The 23,118-nt window shown below is 43.6% G+C and overlaps 1 protein-coding gene across 1 annotated transcript in view; it reads left to right on the forward strand.

Annotated features, from left to right (window-relative positions):
* Window positions 1–2,226: 2,226 nt before the first annotated feature.
* The window catches only part of LOC148015292 (carbon-nitrogen hydrolase family protein), a 99,677-nt gene continuing 78,785 nt past the window's right edge, over window positions 2,227–23,118 (forward strand). The window contains exons 1-3 of the mRNA XM_087665723.1: window positions 2,227–2,545; window positions 21,045–21,350; window positions 21,480–21,703. Coding sequence (XP_087521849.1) covers window positions 2,352–2,545; window positions 21,045–21,350; window positions 21,480–21,703 — 724 coding nt within the window. The 5' untranslated portion in view covers window positions 2,227–2,351. The remainder of the gene's footprint in view (window positions 2,546–21,044; window positions 21,351–21,479; window positions 21,704–23,118) is intronic.

Consider the following 23,118-nt stretch of genomic DNA (forward strand, 5'->3'; position numbering starts at 1 on the left):
TTAATTCTCTTAGGGTCACATGTTCATTTTAATTTATTTATTTGCTAATGTAGTTGCGCAACTAGATGCATATCTCTTTAGATGCACTCTTGAAAACCTACACTCACACGCACCCTTATCAAAGGCATTCAAAAAGTAATGTAGCTTATCAAAGGCGTTCCAAAAGTAATGTACACTTCCCTAATATAGCCAATCAACTTGAATTTTTCATTTACTATAGATGTTGAGTGTGCTACATGGATCAAACCATTGGTGACACTCTCTTTCTGTTTCTTTTCTTAATCGATTCATATTACAATCAATTCTCTTACTAATGTTGCTAGAATAGATTTGAATGGGAGTTGTCACTTGATTGCTCTCTATACAATAATCCATCTGTTTTACACTTTGATAGACTCGACTTAGAAGTACACAAATGGACCTTTAGGGTATGCTCAAACATGCAATTATTTTGTTATAACTATTTTGTGGTCAAAAGTATTGTCCTTAGAAATTGCCCTACCTTCTTGATATATATGAGGTATTAGTTTATGTAAGTCTTGATAAATGCTTGCTTTAGTGATGGATTTAGTAAAGTAATGTAGTATAAATTGAAATGTAAATCACCTAGATGAAGAGGGCCTATAAAATGGTTGCCACTTCATAACCTCACCAATATAGTGCCATGTAAAAATGACTAAAACCCTTAACTCAACAAGGTTTTAAGATGAGTTGTTAGACCATTCACGAGATCAAGATGATGATGATGTATTTTTGCATAAAGTTTAATTGATAATGAGGGGCCAATAGAGTGATAATAAAGGATACATTGTGTGAAGGACTTATAAAAATAAAGGTACATAAAGTACAAATAATTTGACTCACACAAGACCTCCATTCAATATCCAAGATTTTTATGTCATACATTCAAGTAGCCTTAATATATATAGAACAATGCACGGAGTGCACCATTTGGTGCATACAAAGCAAGTGATGTATTCTATTTTTATGGGTAATGGGAAGCAACTGTACAATAGAATGGTCCCTTTACTCACAAAAAAGCAAAGCAAGCATGGCACAACCATGCAAGTTTTGCAATGACACCATCCATGATTAGTAGGCATGGCCAATGCTAGCTAGGCCAGCTAGTATGCTACTATGTTTTTAATGATTGCATTTGCTCCACGTGTGTGTATGTGTGTGTGTGTGCGTTATCTTGTGCAATCGCTAGAGCTAACCTACATTCATATCATAGGGAGCTCGGAAGTGTCACTTGCTTAACCAGGACAATGTTTGATGCATTAAATATAGTAGCACTTAAAGCCTTCGTACAATTACTTCTCAAACTGAACCTGCATATGAAAGCCTACTAGTGATTTGTGTTATGCATTGAAGGGACTTTAGTTGTGGCCATTACTATAAGGACATGCAGAGTAGAGATAACAACATGAAGGAGTTTCAATTTAGTATGTTATATGATCAAGCCCATGAATACATCAACTTGCTATGGGCAAAATGTTTCAAGCAATGCACTAACACACAAATGAGAGAGAGAGAGAGAGAGAGAGGGAGAGGGAGAAACACAGAGAGAATTATAGCGAGAGGAAATATAAAATTTAAAAGAGAAAACCAAAAAAGGAAAAAAGAAGGGGGAGAGAGAGAAGAAAAGAAGAGAGATAGAGACAAGAAGAAGAAGAAGAAGAGAGAAAATATGAACACACAGAGAGAGAATTATAGAGAGAAGAAATATAAAATTTAAAAGCAAGAGAGAGAAAATAAACAAATTTAAAAAGAGAACGAAGAGAGGGGGAAGAAGAAGAAGAAAAGGAAAAAAGAGAGGGAGAGAGAAGGAAAAGAGAGGAGAGAGTGGGAGAGTTATAGAAGAAGAAGAAGAAGAAGAAGAAGAAGAAGAAAAGGAAAAAAGAGGAGAGAGGGGGGAGAAGAAAAGGGGAGAGAGAGAGAGAGAGAGAGAGGGGATGGGAAAAAATAAATTAAAATAAAAGGCAGAAAGAGAAAAAAATTTAGACATAGGGAATTGGAGAGAGAGAGAGAGAGAGAGAAATTAGAAAAAGAGATGGAAAAGAGGAGAGAGAAAGAAGAGCACGACAACTTTGCTTGCCGACTCATGCTTGCAATGGAAGGGTGCGCGGATTGCTTGTCAAGGGAATCAAATTATGACACACAAAGCTAAGAATTTGCTTAAAACGAAAAAGCAAAAAAGCAAAGGCATGAACCTTTCTTGGTAAGGAATGGGGATGTTTATAGTCAAAGATTTGGAAAATTAGTTGACGTGTCCTGTTCTCTTACATGAACGAGCGAGGAGAGGTTGCACATTTAGACGTGCAATTCGTCGAGCGGTGGAGGTGATCATCATGAGGACCATTAGGATAGCTTCCTGCAACCTGAATCAATGGGCTATGGACTTCGAAGGCAATCTGCGGCGTATCGTGCTCTCCATCGAGAAGGCGAAGGAGCAAGGAGCTGTTGTCAGGGTCGGCCCTGAGCTTGAGATAACGGGCTATGGCTGCGAAGACCATTTCTTAGAGCCAGACACTTGCACTCACGCGTATGTTTGATCAGTATTGTTTCTTCTTGTCTTCTTCTTTTGAGGAGAAAAGATAGCCTTTTTTTCTCTTATTTCTCTTAGTAGCTACATTCTTAGGAAGAAGTAGTAAATTAATTCTTAACTAAGTGCATTATCAGGAAGAAGTGCTGAATTTTTTCTTGAGCTTGACATTGCGGGCTACCGCTGCCGGACACTTGCCCTCACGCGGAGGCATAATCCATGTCAGTTTTTATATATTCTCTTAATTCTCTTTGTAAGTACTTTGTGAGGAAGAAGTACTAAATTATTTTCTGAGCTCGAGATCACTAGCTATGGCTGTGAAGACTATTCCTTGGAGCGGGACACTTGTACTCTTGCACATGCGTGATCAGTATTGCTTCTTACTTGACTTCTTCTTCTTCTTGACAATGTACTTACTAAGAGAATTAAGAGAAAAGTTAATAATCTTTCTCCTCAAAAGAAGAAGACAACGAAGAAGCAATAGTGATCGCACATATGTGTGAGCGGAAGTGCAAATGTCCAGCTCCAAAAAATGGTCTTTGCAACCATAGCATGTGATCTCGAGCTCAGGAAATAATTTAGGACTTCTTCCTAATAATGTACTTGCAGAGAAAATAAAGGGAAGATATAAAATTTGTTTCTCCTCAAAAGAAGAAGACCATGAAGAAGCAATATGGATTATGCATATAGGGAGTGCAAGTGTCCAGCTCTAGGAAATGATCTTTGCAGCCATAGCCGTTGAACTTGAGCACTTAGGAAACAATTTAGCACTTCTTCCTAACAATGTACTTGAGATCACCGGCTTTGGATGCAAAAACCATTTCCTAGAGCTAGACACTCGCACTCACACGTACGAGTGATCAGTATTGGGTGCAGTTCTCATTGGTTTTTGCCACTATCTTCTTCTATTCAGCCATCTTTTCCCCTCACAGTCCTTCCCTAGTTTTGTTTTGCAGTGTGGCAACCCCAAGAGATATTATTTTGGTAGTAGCATCATCCAGCAGCATGTCTTTTGCTGATTTCCTTCTGTTTGCTGTCTAGTTTCTCTGTGTGCCCCTTTCATAGATTTGCATTTTGGTTGTGATGCCATCTTTGTTGTTCATGCTAGCAATCAAGCTAATGGAGACAAACTTTAAGATTTGGAAGTGGTCCATGTAGCCCATCCTGAAGATGCCCTCCCATTGCGCTTACCTCAAAGGATGCAGTGTAGTGCCACCTGACATAGCATCTCTCCGGAGATGCACCAGTTTACCGCTGGTGATCAGGGTGCCTCGGCTGTTCTCGTTTCCCTCATCTTAGAGAAGGTGCTTGCCACTTGTGGCAAGCACAAGTTTGCTGGCATGGATTGGCTTTGTTGTCATCAGTTCGAACAGCAATTTGTCAATTTGAAGGTGGAGGGGCCAAATCCTTTTGAGCCAGTGCAACAACTTTTGGATCTCATGGGTCAATTGGCCAAGGCTAGTAAGTCTTCTGACGGCAATTATATGCATTATCTATGGCAATGATTAGGTGGTTGATATTGGTCTGCATGTCATGTATGGTCATCTCTTGCCTATGAGCCTCAATTTGGGTGAGGTGAGGACATTAGGAACTTTGACATAGCCTTTGTCGGTTAGTTTGTTTGTCTAAGACACTCTAGGTGGAGGTCCATTCTTGGGTGTATCCTGGCAGCCTGTTTTATCGACAAATGGGCAGGCATTTAGGCCACCTAGTAGCGCAGATAGGGGCAAGGAGTGTTGGGTGGTCTCGTTTTGGTCCAGATGGCTGATTTGAATATTTCGACCTGGGTTTAATGCAGGTTGGCCAGTTTGCTGGTCGGCTCATTTCTTGATTTCAGCCTATTTGTGGCTGCCCTCTCTCCACTGTCTCACTCAGTTTGTGCAGTCCATCATTGAGCTCTCCTCACCATTGTATATGAGTTACTTGCAGGTGCTGTTGGAGAGAGGGAGCTAGTGCAAGTGCCTACTCAACCAATGACTCACTGTTGTATTTGGCTGTCTCTTGTCTTGCTATATGGATTCCATTTCCTGAGCATCCTTCTTTTGAGTTCTTTTGCAGTGTTCATCTTTCTTTTGTAGTCTCTCTCTTCTTTCTTGTGTTGTGCAGTCTATTACAACAGATTCTCATGCTCATCGCTGCACCCACTTTTGAGATGGTCTTAGACATTCATATTTGGTCCAATGGTGCTGTTTTCTGCTGTTGCAGGTTTGCCCTCTTCTTCCAATGTTGCTGATCAGCCTTTCCTTGTCTGTTGCTGCCTAGGCAACCTTTTTTTGGGTAATCTTGGCATGTTTCCAATCTTCTGGACCTTGCATTTTTGCACAGTTGATTGTGTTTTTGTTTGCAAGGCTAAGGCGACTTGTTTCCTTTCAGTATGGCTGGATTTTATGTTCACATGGTCCTTGTTTTCCTAATCAGCATTTGTGTTTTCTGCGTTTAATGCTCTTGCAGGCTGCCGACATCATTCTTAGGCTTTTCTTAATGTTTGGTGGCTGTGATCTACGTGGTTCATCCTCATTGGCTGATTTTTCACTTGTCTAACCTGATTTCCCCTATTTTTGATAGTCCTTTTGTGATCAACTATCCTCTCCACTACGCGTGAACTCTTGCCAAGTGCACTTTGTGCTGTAGTTTGGCTATACTATCTACAACTCTTCTTTATCCTCGCTTCTTGTCCTCTCCAAATGGCACCTCCTTGCTGTTCCACTGATGATAAGCTTCATGGTTCCGATTATCTCACTTGGAGTGTTGTCATGAAAGCTTAGTTTGTGCAGAAGCACGTGGTACGTGGTTTTGGGAGCTATTGTGCATCCTTGTATTCTAGATCTCTTCTAGATGATTGGGATTGCGACAACTATGACCAAGCAATTCTCACTTGGGATATAGATGATGCTTGTGCTTATTTTGCTTTTGTTAGGTGCATTTCTAAAGAGGTCCTTCAAGTGGTTACGTCTTGTAGGACATCCTCAGGCATGTGAAAGAAGTTACAGATGTTGTATGAGGCACCATCGACCATGAGAGCTATGACCCTCTATAGTTAGCTCCAACAAATGATGTTCAAGCTAAAGGATACTATTTAGTCTTTTCTACTTTGTGCTATACAAGTATAGTACTAGTTGCAGCACATGCAATCTACCATCCTCCATGGTGCTTGAGTATGAGGTGTCTTCAAGGTTACGGGGAAGGCTTCTGTCTCACCATGGTGGCCATGAGAAGGCTTTTGTAGCCTCAAAGAGGGGTGACAGGAATAAGAAGACGAAGGCCCAATGCAATCATTGTGGGAAAAAAGGACACCTATGCAAGGACTGCAAGAAGCTAGAGGCATTGCCGAAGGAGGAGAAGAAGTAGGATATGGACTCTTTGGATGAGTCATCTTCCTCCTCTGACTCCAACTCTAATTTAGATTCAGATCCTCTGGCTAAGGAGCAAGCTTAGGTGTGGAAGGGTTCATCTTTTGCAGAGAAGGGGACGGCCATAGTTGCCCCTTCCTCTTTTGCTTTCTAGTGCTGGTGATGTCATAAGGTGTAGTTAGGCCTCCTCTATACATATGTACATGTGCAAAGGACCTAGAGAAGGGCTTTCCTTATCCATTAAGAGAAATTTGGTAGGTTTAAAAAACCTGGAGCCAGGATTGTATCTAGGTTCATGATAGGCTGTTTCTTGATAGAGAGCGGGACTTACATGAGGAGACACTTTGGTAGTCTGCTGGCTGAAGGAGGGAAATTCATGGTCATGTATGTTGTTGTAGAGGCATTGTTGACTAACATAGAGAGCTTCTATGACTACTATATGTTTTCAGGAGTTGGTATGATTGACATTGACATCAATTTTTGGTGGTGGCTTAGTTACCCACTGCTTGGGTATCCATGGTTCATTTTGATACCATGTTATTTGATGAGTCATTATCATTGTGTATTGTATTTTACTAGATCACCTATGATCTGAGAGGATATTAACAGATTAGTTAGTTCATGTGTGAGTTTGAGTTTGTATTTGTGGGTTGGACATATTTTACTCGAGAGTCATGCGATCTACTTGATTTATTGGTATCATTTTTGTGGTCCACTGTGCATTTATGACTAGCCAATCGAGTTCCTGGAGGCTTCGTATTGCTAGCCGACAATATTAGTTTCATGGTCTATTTATGGGATGGGGCTCCTTCCTCTTTTTGTGTTTTTGCATTTTGCTTTTTGTGTTTTAACGTTTGTGTTTAAGTTTTCTATGTTTTCGACATGGTTGTACACTCAATGTTTTCTTTTGCAAACCCTAGCATATCTCCACACCTAGCAAGACAACACAGCACTTGGAGGTATGCCTTGCACAAAATGTAGGCTAGAAAGGGAATGTCCTTGTTGGAAATTGACCAGCTATGGAGGAAAGAGAAATGAGAGAGTGAGAGTAGATAGTGGAGTAGACAATGTGAGCTGAAAACAATAGATTGTACTTGTTGAATTGAAAGATAGAGAGTGAAAGTACAACCTTAGGTCTAAGGTAGTCCAAACCCCTAAGTTAACTGAAGTTAGCTAACTCTAGAATTAACTCTAGAAGTGGTGACACAACTTATTAACGTGGTTGTAAACACACTACAAACCAATTGACTAAAATATTGGGCATTCCCCATAGAATTGGCAAATTCTAACACCTCCCTATAGTGCCAATGTGGTGGAAGTATAGGAAGATCAATCACCAAAGGATAGCAAGTCCAAGGACTTTTGAAAAGCTTCAAACTTCTCACAAGGAAGTACTTTGGTGAAAATATCTAACATAGCAAAGTATGTTTTAGTTCAGCCTCGAAATCTATAACTTTATGCTCTTTTGGTTTGGTGTGCAACATATCATCTACATATAGAATGATAACTAGTAGGTCCCCCTTTCATTCTTAGTGTAGAGAGTGGGTGTAGTTGGACTATTTGTGAATCCAATGTCGGCCAAATAAGCATCAACCTTAGGATACCATGTATGAGGAGCTTGTTTTAAACCATAAAGAGCTTTATGCAACTTGCAAACCATGTGCTCTTTGCTTTTCACCACATTTTTGGAGGTTGTGAGACATAAACTATTAGTGTGCCCTATTTTGCATATTAGTCTGTCATCTCTTGGTTGTGAGCTCCTGTCAGAGGGTGGCAGGATACAGAGGAGCTTTGTCAGTTTGCTTAGCATTTATGTGTTTGTGCGTTTCATTTTTGAGTTGTTGTTGGCCCATTTTAGGGCGCATTTTCCAATCGGCCCATTTTTAGGGCAGTTGGCCAGTTTTGGCAGGCCGTCAGCTGGTTGCCTAGATTTAGGAGGAGAGGGCTATTCATAGCAGCCCTCTTGGTCACTCATTCTCACTCTTTCCTGCAGATTGAGCACACACTGCTCCCGCTCCTATTCGACATTGATGCTGTCACACATTTCAGCTTGATTTGGTGCCCTCATTGACACTCCGAGTTATGTGCAGGGACTGATCAGTCCACACCTTTGTATTCAGCATTCATTTCAGTCAGTGCAGTATTTCTTCCTTCATTTTCTGCTTTCTCTCTCTCCCTCTCTCTTTGTGTTCGTTTTTCTTCTTCCGTTGCGCACTCACATGGTATCATTACCTAACTGCGAGGAAGAGAGCTTTCATTGTAGGGGAGACATCAGCCATCATCCCTACCCATCCATCATCAAATGCAGTAAAGGCGTGAGCTTCCACACTTGCGTCCAGCCCCTGGCAGTCATCTTTTGGAGGAGGCAACATCTTCTACTCTGCGTTTTGTTGTTTTTGGAGGAGGTGATCTGATCAGCCAGTGCGTTTTGCATCTACCGGCAGCTTCTGGCTCTTGGCGGCGACATATCTAGTGGTGGACGACAAATTCTTGTGGAGGCGGCACACATCTCTACCGTTTGGTGTTGATTGTTTGGTGATTGCAGATTTGGAAGATGTCTTACTAGTTTTCAGGCTTTGATGACTCTGGGGAGGAGCTTCTTTCTCGATACTCTTTTGAGCAGAGATGGGACTATCGGGAGTTTTGTGATCGATGACGGGCAGAGTCTCCTCGAACAAGTCCCTCTTCTGTCCATGTATCTCAAAGGGTTCCATCTACTGTGAAGGTCCGGTCGGAGAAGCATCCATCGAATGTTCGCATGCCTTCCTTGATTCCCTCTACACAGGTGCCCATTCTGCCTTCCTTTCCCAAGGAAGGCAAGTTGGATGGTTCCAACTATTCCCTATGGTCGTGTAAGGTGTTGTATATCCTCGACACTTTCGACCTATGGGCCCTTGTTTCTTCACCTATTGCTTGTCTTGAGGACCTTGATGATGGGGTCTCCATGGACCGTGCAGCCTTATGGGATCGGCTCAACTATCGAGCCCATTCCTTTCTCTTTATGAGTCTACAAGATTTTGTTCTTGTGCATGTTTGCAGGTTGCAGAATGCGGTGGAAGTATGGAAGAAGCTTGCGTCTTTGTATTAGCACAAGATGTTTGCCCACAAGATCTCCCTTTAGAAGAAGTTGCGGATGCTCAGTCTCGATGATTCTCCTTCTACGAAGGAGCACATCACGAAGATGGAGGATATGAGGGGTGAGCTTGCCTCTCTTGGACGGAAGATCTCCTCTGAAGATATGGCTATGATTCTTTTTACTAAGCTGCCATCTCCTCGTTTCGATGTCTTCTAGCCTTATCACTTCGAGGACTTAGGAGAAACTCTTATGGGGGGAGCTTTCACCGCTTGTCTTGGAGCACGATGAGCGATTCAGAGAGGTGGGGGACTAGTGGTTCTGGCTCCACCAAGGTTTTTACTGTAGGCATAGGTGGCGGGAAGAAGAAGCAGCAAGAGCAGGCCAAGGACAAGAAGGATTCGAAGGAGAAGCAGCCCCTGTACCCACACTGTGGGAAGGGTACTCACCCCGAAGAGAAGTTTTGGCAGAAGTAATCCCATTTGAAGCCGAAGGAGAAGGATTCGAAGGCTACCCCAACTACCATAGAATCTGTCTTTGTACATTCGATTGAGGTGGAGGATGCAGCTCTTGCTTCTTCTACATTAGCAAAGCCTTGGCTTGTGGACAGTGGGGCTTCTTCTCACATGACCTATCGACAGGATTGGGTTTAGGACATGAGTTTCTGAGGGGGTAGAGTCATGATTGGTGACAATTCTACCGTTCCCGTTCATGGAGTGGGGACTATTCCCTTATTGCCAGATCGGCAGTTTTCTTTTGCTATAACATAAGCATCACACCCAAAAACCCTGAAATAAGAAACATCTAGCTTTGACCCAAAATAGGCCTCATAAGGAGTCATACCAAGAATGGTGGAAGTAGGGGAACGATTAGGAATGTGAACTACAGTAGCCACAGCCTCTGCCCATAGACACTGGGGTGTCTGACGATGCTCCATCATGGTACGGGCCATCTCGATCACATTGTGGTTCTTCCGTTCCAAGATGCCATTCTCCTAAGGGGTGTTTGTATTGGTAAACTCTTGGTGAATACCACCATTTGCACAAAAGTGAGCAAACTCATTAGAAACAAAATTTGATCGTAATGTCTTTAGCTTCCGTTTCGATCGGTTCTCCTCAAAGAGCAACCAATTCTTAAAGTTGGAGAACGCCTCCGACTTTAGCTTCAGGAAATAGGCCCATGTCACTGTGAGAGTGCGCAACGGAAGAGGAAATACGAACACGGAGGGAGAGAGAGAGAGAAAGCAGAAAATAAGGAAGAGAAATCTGCACTGACTGAAATGAATGCTGAATACACTGAAATGGACTGATCAGTCCCTGCACGCAGCCCACAGCGTCAGTGAGGGCACCAGATCAGGCTGATGACAGTGGCAGCACCACCACGGGGGAGGAGGAGTGTCGGAATCTGCAAGAAGACAACTGACCAAGTGGGGAGGGGGGCTGCCAATATATAGGCAACGGACAAACCCTAACCCTAACCCTAAAATGGGCGCAAACCCTAAAATGGGCGCAAACCGTAAAAGTGCCCTAAAATGGGCGCCCCACAACAGTGACCAAAAAGGTGGCCGGGCAGCCGGTGGCTGCCCACTAAAAGAGGCCAAAAAGAAATACACAACCTAAGACAGCCAGTCAAGAGTGACTAGCCTCCCCCATCATAACACATGACAGACATGTCAGAGCTCCTAATGTCCTCGTCTGACTCAGACTGAGGCTCACAGGCAGGAGATGACAAGGCATGACAAACATGACTGCTAACACCCCCTCTCAAATCCTGGATGTGGCTGAAGGCCGAAGAGGAAATAGAGCCTGGGGCGGCAAGAGGAATGCCAATGTCGATGAAGTCCGTCGAAGTAGACTGCCGCTGAAGGAGCTCCTCACGATCCTGGAAAGCCCCCTCTAAAACACTAGGGGCCAGGGAATCCACAGCCGCATCACCAAGAGTGTCCCCCTCTGAAAGGGATGGGGGGTACGAGGGAACCACCGGAGGAGAAGGTGGGGGATGGGAAGGAACCTGTGGAATAGAAAGTGCACAAGCGGGAACGGGTGTAGCAATAGACTGCCTCGGAGGACCCTGCATCAAAGAAGGGGAATGGAGCCTGTAAAGCCCGCTCTCCTGCCAACCTGTAGATAAGACAGCTCCTGTAAGAGAATCCTCAATAACAACGGCATGCTCGGTGAAGATCACTCGTGTGCCAAGCCTCGTAAGACCATAAACTGAGAGGAGGGGAAGGCCCAAATCCGGAACATGTAGGGCCTGTGAAAAGGAGCTCGAAGGTCGGTCGGTAAACAAAGGCAATGTGCCAACACCACTAATAGGCACTGATAAAATGTCACCAACAGTGACTGAACCCTCTGATGGACGGAGATCCTGTAACAAATCACCTCGGGGAGTCATATGACTCGTAGCACCACTGTCCACTAACCAAGGCTGCGCAGAAGACACTGCAGCCACGGAAGAAGGATCCTCCTCCAAAGCATGGATATGAAGGAACACTGACTCATGGGTAACAGCTGGTGTAGAGGTAGAAGAAGGCTCTGATGGAGATCCACCCTTCGCTCCCGGACGAAGGTGAGGGTACTTCTTCCAGCATTTCTCCTCGGGATGTGTCCCTTTCCCACAGTGTGGGCACTTCGGTCTCTCTGAATCTGAGTCAGAGCCTGAAGAACTGTCCTTCTGCTTAGCCTTTGACTTCTTCTTCTTCTTCTGTCCTCCCGAACCTGCAACAAAGGCTCTAGTGGAGTCGGATCCACTAGCACTGACCTCTCTGAGTCGCTCGTCATGCTCCAAGACAAGCGGGGATAGCTCCTCCCATAGAAGCTTCTCACGGGTCCTCGATGTAAGTAGGCTGGTGTAGAAGACATCAAACCGAGGCGATGGCAGCTGAGTCAAAAGAATCATAGCCATGTCTTCAGAAGATATCGTCCCACCAAGGGATGCAAGCTCATCCCTCATATCCTGTAATCTGTTGATGTGGTCCTTCATGGAAGGACTATCATCAATAGCGAGCATCCGCAACTTCTTTTCAAGAGATATCCGGTGGGCAAACGTCTTCTGCTGATAGAGAGACGCTAGCTTTCTCCACACATCTGCTGCAGTCTTCAACCTGTGAACATGAACAAGGACAGAATCCTGCAAACTCAGAAAGAGGAAAGATCGGGCTCTAGAATTGAGCCGATCCCATAAGGCTGCACGATCCATAGATGTCCCATTTGAGGGATCCACCATAGGCCGGGGAGTAGGAACAGAAACAAGCTCCCAAAGATCGAAGGAGTCCAAGATACACTCCACCTTGCAGGACCATAGAGAAAAGTTGGAGCCATCCAACCGGTCCTCTTTGGGCAGCTGAGGAAGTACGGGTACCTGTACAGGGGGTACCAAAGGCTGCATCTTCGGCCCACTGTAAGGGGATCGCCGAGATACATGAATAGAAGGGGGACGGGAACGAGGAAGAGACTCCATATGACGATCCTCGCGATAGAAATCACGCCTCCGTTCAGATGAATGTCGAGACAAAAGCTCATCATCTGAGTCATCAAAACCTGTAAACTGATGAGAAGACATCTTCCAATCTGCAAACACCAAAACACAACAAGGGAAGGTTGCCGGTGCCGAAACACAAACACCAGAAGCTCCTGAGCTGGCCGCCTTGCACAGAAAGCAAGGATGATGTCAAACGCAAATGCTGATGATGCAATCACCACAGAAAAACAGCCGCCTGCCTGAAAACGCAGCCTGGGAAGAAGTCGCCAGCAGGAAAAGAGCCGCCGGACGATGGAACAACAGCCAGAACAGCAAGGCGCAGGCTGGAAGGGTGTCGCCCAGCTGGAGGAGGGCCGCCCAGGCTGAAAACGCAGGCAGGAAGAGGGTGGTGATGACGTGGCAGCCACTGGAGAAGGCGCCAGCAGCAAACGCAAATTTGTTGACACCAAAACAGGCCGCCCTGATCAAGGAGATGGTGCAGAGGATGACGCCTCAGCTTTTGGAGACGTCTTGACCAGCAAACGCAGAGTTGTGGGTGTTCTCCCGCGTAAAACTCAGCTCCGTGTACTCTCAGTTTGGCGATGATACCATGTGAGAGTGCGCAACGGAAGAGGAAATACGAACACGGAGGGAGAGAGAGAGAGAAAGCAGAAAATAAGGAAGAGAAATCTGCACTGACTGAAATGAATGCTGAATACACTGAAATGGACTGATCAGTCCCTGCACGCAGCCCACAGCGTCAGTGAGGGCACCAGATCAGGCTGATGACGATGGCAGCACCACCACGGGGGAGGAGGAGTGTCGGAATCTGCAAGAAGACAACTGACCAAGTGGGGAGGGGGGCTGCCAATATATAGGCAACGGACAAACCCTACTCCTAACCCTAAAATGGGCGCAAACCCTAAAAGTGCCCTAAAATGGGCGCCCCACAACAGTGACCAAAAAGGTGGCCGGGCAGCCAGTGGCTGCCCACTAAAAGAGGCCAAAAAGAAATACACAACCTAAGACAGCCAGTCAAGAGTGACTAGCCTCCCCCATCATAACACATGACAGACATGTCAGAGCTCCTAATGTCCTCGTCTGACTCAGACTGAGGCTCACAGGCAGGAGATGACAAGGCATGACAAACATGACTGCTAACAGTCACATGTTGTAATCATCTAGAATGAGCATGAAATACAAGCTCCCTCGAAGGGGTTCTGTCCTCGTTGGTCCACATAGATCGAATCACGTGTAGATTCTCTCTCTCTCTCTCTCTCTCTCTCTCTCTCTTCCCTCTCCCTTTTTTAATTAAATTGAACTTTTCACACATATCTCTTTCTTCTTCTATTTGAACCAAAAGTTTCTCTCTTTCTTCTTCTCCTCTTTTAGTTAGATTAAACTTTTTAATTTAAACTTTAATTCTTTTTTTTCTTTTTTCTCCTCTTTTGATAAATTTTTTTAAAAACATTTTAAAAAAGTATTCTCTTTTTTAATCAAACATTTTTAAAAGTCATACTTTAAGAGAGAGAGAGGGGAAAGAGAGAATTATAGAGGAAATATAAAATTTAAAAGAGAGAGAATAAAAAAGGAAGAGAGAGAAAGAGAGGGGGCAGAAAAAAGGGGAGAGAGAGAGAAGAAGAAGAAGAGAGAGAATTATAGAGAGAGGAAAATTTAAAAGAGAAAAAAAGGAAAAAATTAGAGAGAGAGAGAGAGAGAGAGAGAGAGAGAGAGAGAGAGAGAGAGAGAGAGAGAGAGAGAAGATCCTCTTGCTTTAGCCCTTTCCAAGCGTCGAATCTCCAACGGCAATTGTTTCTTTTGCACCACTAGTGTGGAATTGGCCCGTCATCGATTTATTTCTTGCCCTCTCGTTAAGAAAATCTGGTCACTCTTGTCAGCGGTTTGGCGAGCAGTGGTTGGCTTCTCGCTAAGCCCTTTTGATTGGGTTTTTGTGCGGCCCAAATACACCACATCGGCACAGTTGCATATGAAGATCTTGCTTCACTTTCTTAGATACCGGGGCTGTTGGCACAATTGGACCATTCTGAATGCTTTTCTTTTTGATTCAGCCTCTAATGTTCGGGGACATATTGCTAGGCTTAAAGGTCTCTTGCATTGGCAGATAGATCTCATTTGGCACTCTGACTTACTCCCTCGGGAGGACTTACTTCCCTGGCATATGGCAATTTCCTCTGCGTCTTTGCCATGACTTTTGTAACTCTTGTTGTTTAGTACTTTATAAATATAACATCCATTACGAAAAGAGAGAGAAGAAAAAAGGAAAAAAGAGGAGAGAAAGAGAGTGAGAGAAGGAAATGAGTGGAGAGAGGGGGGAGAAAAGGGAAGAGAGAGACGATTTTTTTTTCTTATCTTTTTTTCTTTTTTAAATAAATATTTTTAAAACCTTTCTGAAAATTATTTTCCTTTTTAATTAAACATTTTTAAAAGTCATACTTTGAGAGAGAGAGAGGGGGAAAGGGAGAGAGACAAGCTTCAAGGGTGCTGAAAACCACCTTGAAGCCTTGCTGGAAACATCATCACGAATATGTTTCCCACGGATGCCCTCACCACAATATCTGGCAAACCTCAAACAAACTGGTCCTTAGACGCCTTCGAAGGTAATCATAATTGAGGTGGCTAAACTAAGCATGCCAAAGCTCGGACTGAGTTTGAGAGGTAAGAAGAAGAGAAGTCAAGGCAGAAGAAGACTGCAACTTGTAGACTCCATTCTCCTCATAACTTGAAGAAAGAACCGCTCTTGATCCTTAATCAAGAATCTGAAAAGAATCCACATCAAATTCGACTAAGAGGCGGAGGGCATAAATCTTGTGCACCGAGAGAAGATGATACCCCAAAGCTGGCACATAAAGTACCTCAGAGGCATGGGCACCACCATGCCCATCTGGAATAAGATGCATGTTGCCTTGTCCCTGAATAAGAATAGACAAACTATCTCCAATAAGAATCTGTCCATGGAAAGGCTGCAAATGAGCAACATCTGTGGAAGGAGGAGTCATGTACCTAGAGGCACCATTGTCACAATCCACTCCCGAGTGAATGGGGCCGTCACTATAGCATCAGAAGCCGGCAGGATCAAATCCTCAACCACCTCCAAATGGAGGAAAGCAGCTGATGAGGGAGCAGCCACTGCTCTGGAATCCTTTGAAGATTTCTCCTTCTTCTCCTTGTCGGGGCAATCCTTCTTCCAGTGAGCTGTTTTGCCACAAATGTGACAAGTAAACTCCTTGTCTTCGTCCTTCTTAGATTTGTCTTCCTTTTTTTTCTTTTGGTCCTTCCCCTTCTTCTGAAAGGTTTGACCAACCAAAGCCTCAAATTTCGAAGCATTGGCTCCTTTCAGTTGCTCCTCTTGGTCCAAGATCATAGGAACCGACTCCTCCCACTGAAGAGTCTCAGACCGCCCTGAAGCAATCAAGGCGGAATAAAAACCACTGAAGCGAGGCAGTAAGTGTGAAAGGAGAGTTATTGCCATGTCTTCAAAAGTGATCACCTTCTCTGCGTTTTGAACCTGCATCTGAAGCTACCTTAGCTTGTTAATATGCTCCCACATGGATGATGACTTGTTGACACTCATAGTTCTCATTTGCATTTCCAAAGAAACTCACTTCATGACGGTCATCCGATTATACATTTGATCTAACTCCAACCATATCTCCCTAGCCACTGTCAAATGCTCTATATGAGAGATAACAACTGTAGTACATGAGAGAAATAAAAACGAGCGAATGCGAGCATTGAGTTTATCCCAATGTGCGTGAGCCTTTGCCAACTCCGCCTTCTCACTGGAAGAGAGTCTGGACTCGTCTCATAGGACTCCAATATGGCAAGTGTCATGACCCGCCAGATGCGGTAGTTCTGACCATCGAGCTTTTGATTTGAAGAAAGAGCCGGTAGGACGGGCACCTTCCGGTCCATGATCGTCTGAAACTCTGTCTTGGCCTCAGAAGGCATCTTCACATACAATGCCTGCACCAAAAACACAAAGAGCAGCCCTCTATGACTGTGAAAATACAGCCTGCTAGGGTTGTGGTTCGCTCGTCCTGCTCCTTCACTCGCTGGAGGCGATGAAAAGGTAAAATTTGCACTTGAAGGCCCAAAATGCAGCCTTCTTCCTTCTCTAACAGCAAAAACAGTAGCAGCTTCAGCAAATCTTCTCTTTTCTCACATGCCCATACTCGCCTCAGCCTTGTTTTGATCGGCAGCTCACTTGCTCGCACTTGAATGCTGAAAACACAGCCTCGTGTCGCGCTGAAAACTCCTCTTCAGATGGGCCCACCCAGTCCTTCAATGCTCTGATACCCTGTCAGAGTGAAGCAATGCGGAAGTGAATGACCGAGACAAAGAGTGAACTAGAGAGAGAAGAGAGAGAGTGAAAGAGAGTGAAACACAGAAAATCTGCAGTGAAAAATGCTGTATAAGGATGCAGAATTATACACGGGTGCAGAGAGAATATCTGCGTATGTCTCCACCTTGAGGATCTCAAAAAAAAAAAAAATTCTTCTTCTTCTTCTTCTTCTTCTTCTTCTTCTTCTTCTTCTTCAATTGCCAAGACTGCTGAAAACACAGCCTATTTATAGGCTGAAAATAATGCCTAAAAATCAGGTCGACTGCATTTAATGCAGCTGACTGCTGCCACATGGCACCTGCCTGTGTGGCACTGCGTGCCAGTCCAAGGAATGACTCACCTAAGAAAAATGAGAGCGAATTTTTGGAGCCGATTTTAAAGCGAAAAAGTAGCTGGGAGGCGTAAAAGAGCAAATTTTCATGGAAAATGAAATGGTTGCGGATCAAGGAGTTGGAGTTTTCCTAGATGCATTTCAACTCGAATTGTGATTCCGAGCTTGTTTGCCCCCTCAACCAGGCCAGAACCACTTTGGGTCACGCAGATGAAGAATATAAACAAGCTTTTGATGAAATAGACAGGCTTGTTATGAAAATGGTAACTGATAGAGAAGATAGGCTTCTCAAGTTTGTGCCCCTAAAAATCAGCCTTGAGCATGCAGATAAAGATGAATCTAGAGATATGTGCAAAAAAAGTATGACTCTAGTCTAGGGAATGACTCTAATACAATCTTGTCTATAGGTCATGTGAGAAGAGGCCCCACTATCCACGAGCCATGACTTCTTTTGTGTGGAAGAAGCAAGAGTTGTACCGTCCTTGGCAAAGACATGCACAAAGACAGACTTTGTCGTAGAGGGGGTGGCCTTCGAATCCTTTGAATCCTTCTCCTTCGGCTTCAAATGGGAGTACTTTTGCCAATACTTCTCCTCGGGATGAGTGCCCTTCCCACAATGTGGGCACTTGGTTTCTTTTTCTTTTTCTCATCCTTTTTGTCCTCTTGCTTCTTTTCCTTGGCCTTCTTCTTTTTCTTCTTCTTCTTCCCTCCACTTGTACTTGCAGTAAATGCCTTGGTGGAGTCAGAACCATTGGTCCCAACCTCTTTGAGTCGCTCGTCATGCTCCAAGGCAAGCAGTGAAAGCTCCTCTCATAAGAGTGTCCTGCGGATCCTTGATGTAATAAGGCTGGTGTAGAAGGCCTTGGACGGGGGAGATGGCAACTGAGTCAAAAGGTTCATAGCCATGTCTTCAAAGAATATCATTTGAACAAATATACTAAGGATATCAAGGATGGCATTTTCACTCTGGATGGAGCCTTCTGTGAGATAGATGAATAGAAGGGGGATGGGTGCGAATGGGAGACTCCTCTTGCTAACAATGATCGTGATAATCGTGTCTGCTTAAAAGTGTGTTTAGAAAGAAGCTCCTCCTTTGAGTCATCAAAGCTCATGAACTGGTAATACATCTTCGATCTTGCAATCACCCAGAATTCTATGTTTTGATGGAAACAATATGGAAGGTAGGAAGCAATTAGCTACAATGACTATAGATGTGCCACATGCACATAAAATACTGGCACTTGCAACACTAGGAGGGCACTTACACCAAGAAATTGTCGCCACCACCCAAAAATTTGTGTTTCGGCAAAACATTGAGATAGAGGGACCACCTGATGCTCGAAAGCAATTGCTTGCACCTGTATGCTTCCACTTGGCTTCCAGATGATGTCGCAATGCACCAAATGGGATTGACTGGGCTGAAAAGCTCTTATGGAGGCTGCGTTTGCAGCAAACACAAGCTGAAAACTTGCATTTTGATGATTGGGCTGCTCCTTGGTGAGAGATCACCTGCTCCTCTGTGAGAAATCTCCAAACTGTGTCCTTACTTAGGCGATGATGCCATGTGAGATTGCGCAATGGAAGAGAAACACACACACACACACACACACACACACACAGAGCCTTCTTGCTAGGTGGCAACTCAACAAGATCCCAAGTACCATTAGTAGCAATGGAGTCCAACTCCTCTTCCATGACTTGCAAACCAATGTACATCCTGTTGTGCATCATCAAATGAAGTAGGCTCATCTTCATCCAAGAGTGAGCTTATGAATGTATGCTCATCAAGAAGAGCGTCTACATTCACATTTTCCACAAAATGTGCGGCGCCTCCCCCTCCCTTTTTGCATTATGAGCAGCCTAGTTAGCTCCCCTTCTAGTATGTTGAGGCAGAGGAGCATCAATCTTACTCTCTTGGAGAGTCTGTAACAACCATCTCAGGTCGGTTTTTGCTGCATTTACAACAACCCCTTCTAAAAAATTAATTTTAGCCCTTCTGACCCTGCCTAAAATTAAATATGCTCATTCATAATTAAGTTGTCTAAGCCATTTGCAACTTTGGAGTGGTTCCCAACCTTTGTTGACCCTTAGAGTGGCATTAATTAATTAATGCTAGTTCCTAGTGTCACCATTGACATGTAATGGCCAAACAATTGTCCAAAGGTCCAAATTGGCATCAACTGACCCCAAAGCCCAGTTGGCATAACTTATCACAACTTTTGCCTTTGATATCCATTGCATCCTTGGGGTCCTTGGCTTGTTACCATGAAATAATTGCCATGTGCATCACATGTGCTAAACAACCTTGCACATTTGATTAATAACTTAATCAAATGTTACTTGCTAGATTAAAGCATCTCAAAATTTCACGTCCTTGTGACACGATGCAAGTTGGGCATAGTGTAGGCATGGGAGTTGAGAGGCGGCTCAGGGTTGGCGAGCACAAGGTTAACGTAGGTGTGGGAGTTGAGATGGTTGTGGTTGGGGAGAAGCTGTGGCAGCTGAGCTTCAGCAGCTTCTCCCACTCAGCTCCTCCCTCTCCTCCTCTTCTTTGGTGGCTTAATGGCGGTGCTCCTCCTCCTATCTCGCGAGGCCGCTGGCATTGATGGTCGCAAGTGAGCAACTCTGATACCAAATGAAGGAACTGGCTATGAAGGAGAAAGTAACGAGATACAATAGATAGTGACAGAGTGTATTTTCACTACAATTGAAACGATTTAAAGAAAGTACAACAAATGTCTAAGATTGACCTAACCAACCTTCTACACACTAAGTAGAGTTAATTTAACTAATTCCAAGGGCTAGTGTCACCACTTTAAAGTCCTAAGAGACAAGGTGTCCACACCACACTTTGACACTTAAATAAGTGTCCACACACCACACGAATTACATCGGGCACTGCCTAGAATTGGCAAATTCTAACAATGTTTGTGATGATGTCAAGGTTAAGGGAGCACTCCAAATTGGCACTGCCCACATTAGGCACTGTTTAGGTCATCTTTGTGTCATGCGGCAACTACTTTCTCACCGGGTCGGCCCTATTTTTGTCCTTCTTTGATGCAGGTTGGATAGTTCCACCCTCACAGCCTATTTATAGGCTCCACAACTGTACATACTTCATTCTCTCATTTTTTATTTGCATGCCTGGGGTTTCCAGCCTGGGCCTTTGTTCATCTCTGCCATCTTTGTGTCTCAGCTCTCTTCTGTGCTGTTCACTTTCTTTTCAGTTCTCTTTCCATCATCCACTATGGAAATTGTAAGGTAATCTCGTGTTGTTGTTGGCAATGTGATTAAGTTTAAAGGGTAATTAGTTTCTATGTCAGTGTGCAGCAGTTGTAGTGTTTGTTAGGCACCTCAACTGGCAATCGTTCTCTATTTTGTGTTGTCATTGGCAATGTAATTGAGTTTATATGGTAATTAATCTGTGTCAGTGTTAGCAGTTCTGGTGTTTGTTAGGCACCTCAACTGGTGATTGTTCTCTATTCTGTTGATTGTCAGCGTAACATTCACATTTGTTTTTCAGCTCAAATTTATTCCTGTTTTGGGGAAATGGGTCTCTCTCTCTCAATCTGTTACTTACCTGCCCAGCAATGTCCAGTCTAATGTACTATATAAGTCATAATCCAAAGGCATGCTTCTTGGCAATACTGCAAACTCCTTCCTTTGAACATGTAGGCTTTGCCCCTTGTAATGTACAAAGCAGGAATCTGTTTTTATCGATTCCAATTTGGTGAGTGAAGGGATTAACTCAATTTAAGGTCACCTTTTTTAACTTATTAGTGGCAAAATTTTTTAAATACTGATGGTTCCTTTTCATGGTCCTTTAGCGTTTATCTCAAACACCATGTGTTGATCTTTGTTTTTCTTCTCAGATGGGTGTGGCTAGCTAATATCACATGTTGAATTTTGTATATTATTTTCAGATGGGAGTGCCTAAGGGACATTCTGTTGTCGGATCTCACTAATGGCATTTTATGCACCATTGGCATGCCTGTTGTATATGATGGAGTGCGCTACAACTGCACTGTGCTTTGCTATAACAGGCGCATTCTTCTGATAAGGCCCAAGCTGTACTTAGCCAATGATGGTAATTATAGGGAGCTACGCTGGTTTTCTGCATGGAAAAGGCCACAAGAATTGCAAACAATGCAGCTACCCTGCTTGATTATGGATGCAACAACACAATCAACTGTGCCTTTTGGAGATGGATACCTTTTGTTTACTGACACGTACAAGCTTTGCTCATTTATCTCTATATCTTCTTTCTTAAAATCAAAATGTATTTGATAGTTTACGGTTTGATGCTAGATAGTTTACGGTTTGAGCATGTACTTACATAAAAATGGTTTTGTTCTCAGCACTATTGGGATTGAGACTTGTGAAGAGCTCTTTACACCATTATCTCCACATATTGCCCTTGCATTGCGAGGTGTTGAGATTTTTGTAAATGGGAGTGGAAGCCATCATCAACTCAGAAAGTTAGACAAGCGCCTTGAATTAATAAGAGCTGCCACAGGCAGAGTGGGTGGTGTGTATGCATATTCAAATCAACAAGGCTGTGATGGTGGTCGGCTCTACTATGGTACTTTATTTTGAGGCTCAACTTTAGATGCGATTGAAATGTTTTTTTTACTTCTGAATTAGACTTTTTTAGATTGCTCATAGGCAGGAGATAAAGTGCTCCAAAATGTATAATAATCAAGAATTGCACCACTCAGTTCTATGTCAGTAGGTAAAAACACACTAAAGTCATTCTCTGGATAAGAACATATAATAAGATACTAACTTGCCACTTGTTTTTTCTAAAAAAGTATTACCCAAATTGCATTGATATTGGACTTTGCTATAGGCAAGTGTAGACCTAGTGTCACCATTGACAGTTAATGGCCAAACAACTGTCCTAGGGTTAAAAGTGATACCAATTGACAACCAAAACCTAGCTGGCATAACTTGTCACAACGTTTTCCTTTGACATCCACTGACTCCTCGGGGTCCTTGGCCATCAACGATATAGTAATTGCCATGCGCACCACATGTGCCTAGCAACCTTGCATATTTGATTAATGATTTAATAAGATGTTACTAGCAAGATTAGAGCACCTCAAAAATTTTACGTCCCTATGACATGGCCTCTCCCCATTGGGGATGCTTTAGAGTCTCTTGTCAACTATTTAGCTCAAGGTGCGTTATGTAATTTGTCGTATAGATAGATGCGAATGAAGTAGTAGATGTGAGCCTAGTAGATCCTTTTGGTCCCTCGGGGATGGAGTTCGGTGGAAGGATCCGTGAGTCTTGCATGGTTTGCTTGTACTAGTGAGGTAATGGATCTGTGGTAGGGGGCCCAGGAGTTGAAGACTCTATAGGCGGGTTAGGGGCAGGAAGTAGACTAGGCTCAAATGGCACTATCTCAAGTAATGTAGGGTGATGAATAGGCTTAGAGGTTGGTGCAAGGGGTTGCACAATATCCCTCTCATCAAAGTCAACATATCTCTCATAATGATACAGTTTGTTTCAGGATCTAACCAAAGCAATATCACAACAACAGCCTTGACAACAGATTAAATTATTACCGATCTCAAAAAATGGCTTGATAGAGGAGTGTTGCAGTCTCTTTGACAATGGGAGTGCCTCAAGATCCCACAAGAAGTACTGATGGAGGAAGGAGCGGAATCAAGCTGGTCTACATCAATACATGGTTATGAGTTTCGTTAGATTTGTGTATACTTATATGCTCATATTAAGCCTTATTCCTTCCTAGCTTGTTACTTGGTTGGATCTAGGTCAGTTAGGACTGTTCTCTGCTGCTTCATCCACCTCCAATGCTTGAATATCAGAAATTTGAATGCAACTAAAAAAAGTTCTGTTTTCAAGATTTTGGTCCTTCGAGAACTACTCTAGATTTGGGCCTACTTGGCATGCTACTAGCTAGTGTAGATTTTGGCGTGCTTGGTCTGCTGCTTCTTGAGTTTTCATTTTGCCTATCTTTGGTTTATTCCC

This window comes from Lygodium microphyllum, chromosome 24, assembly GCF_053477565.2.
Source record: "Lygodium microphyllum isolate KBCC chromosome 24, Lygodium_microphyllum_v1.1.10, whole genome shotgun sequence".
In the NCBI taxonomy this organism is placed as follows: Eukaryota; Viridiplantae; Streptophyta; class Polypodiopsida; order Schizaeales; family Lygodiaceae; genus Lygodium; species Lygodium microphyllum.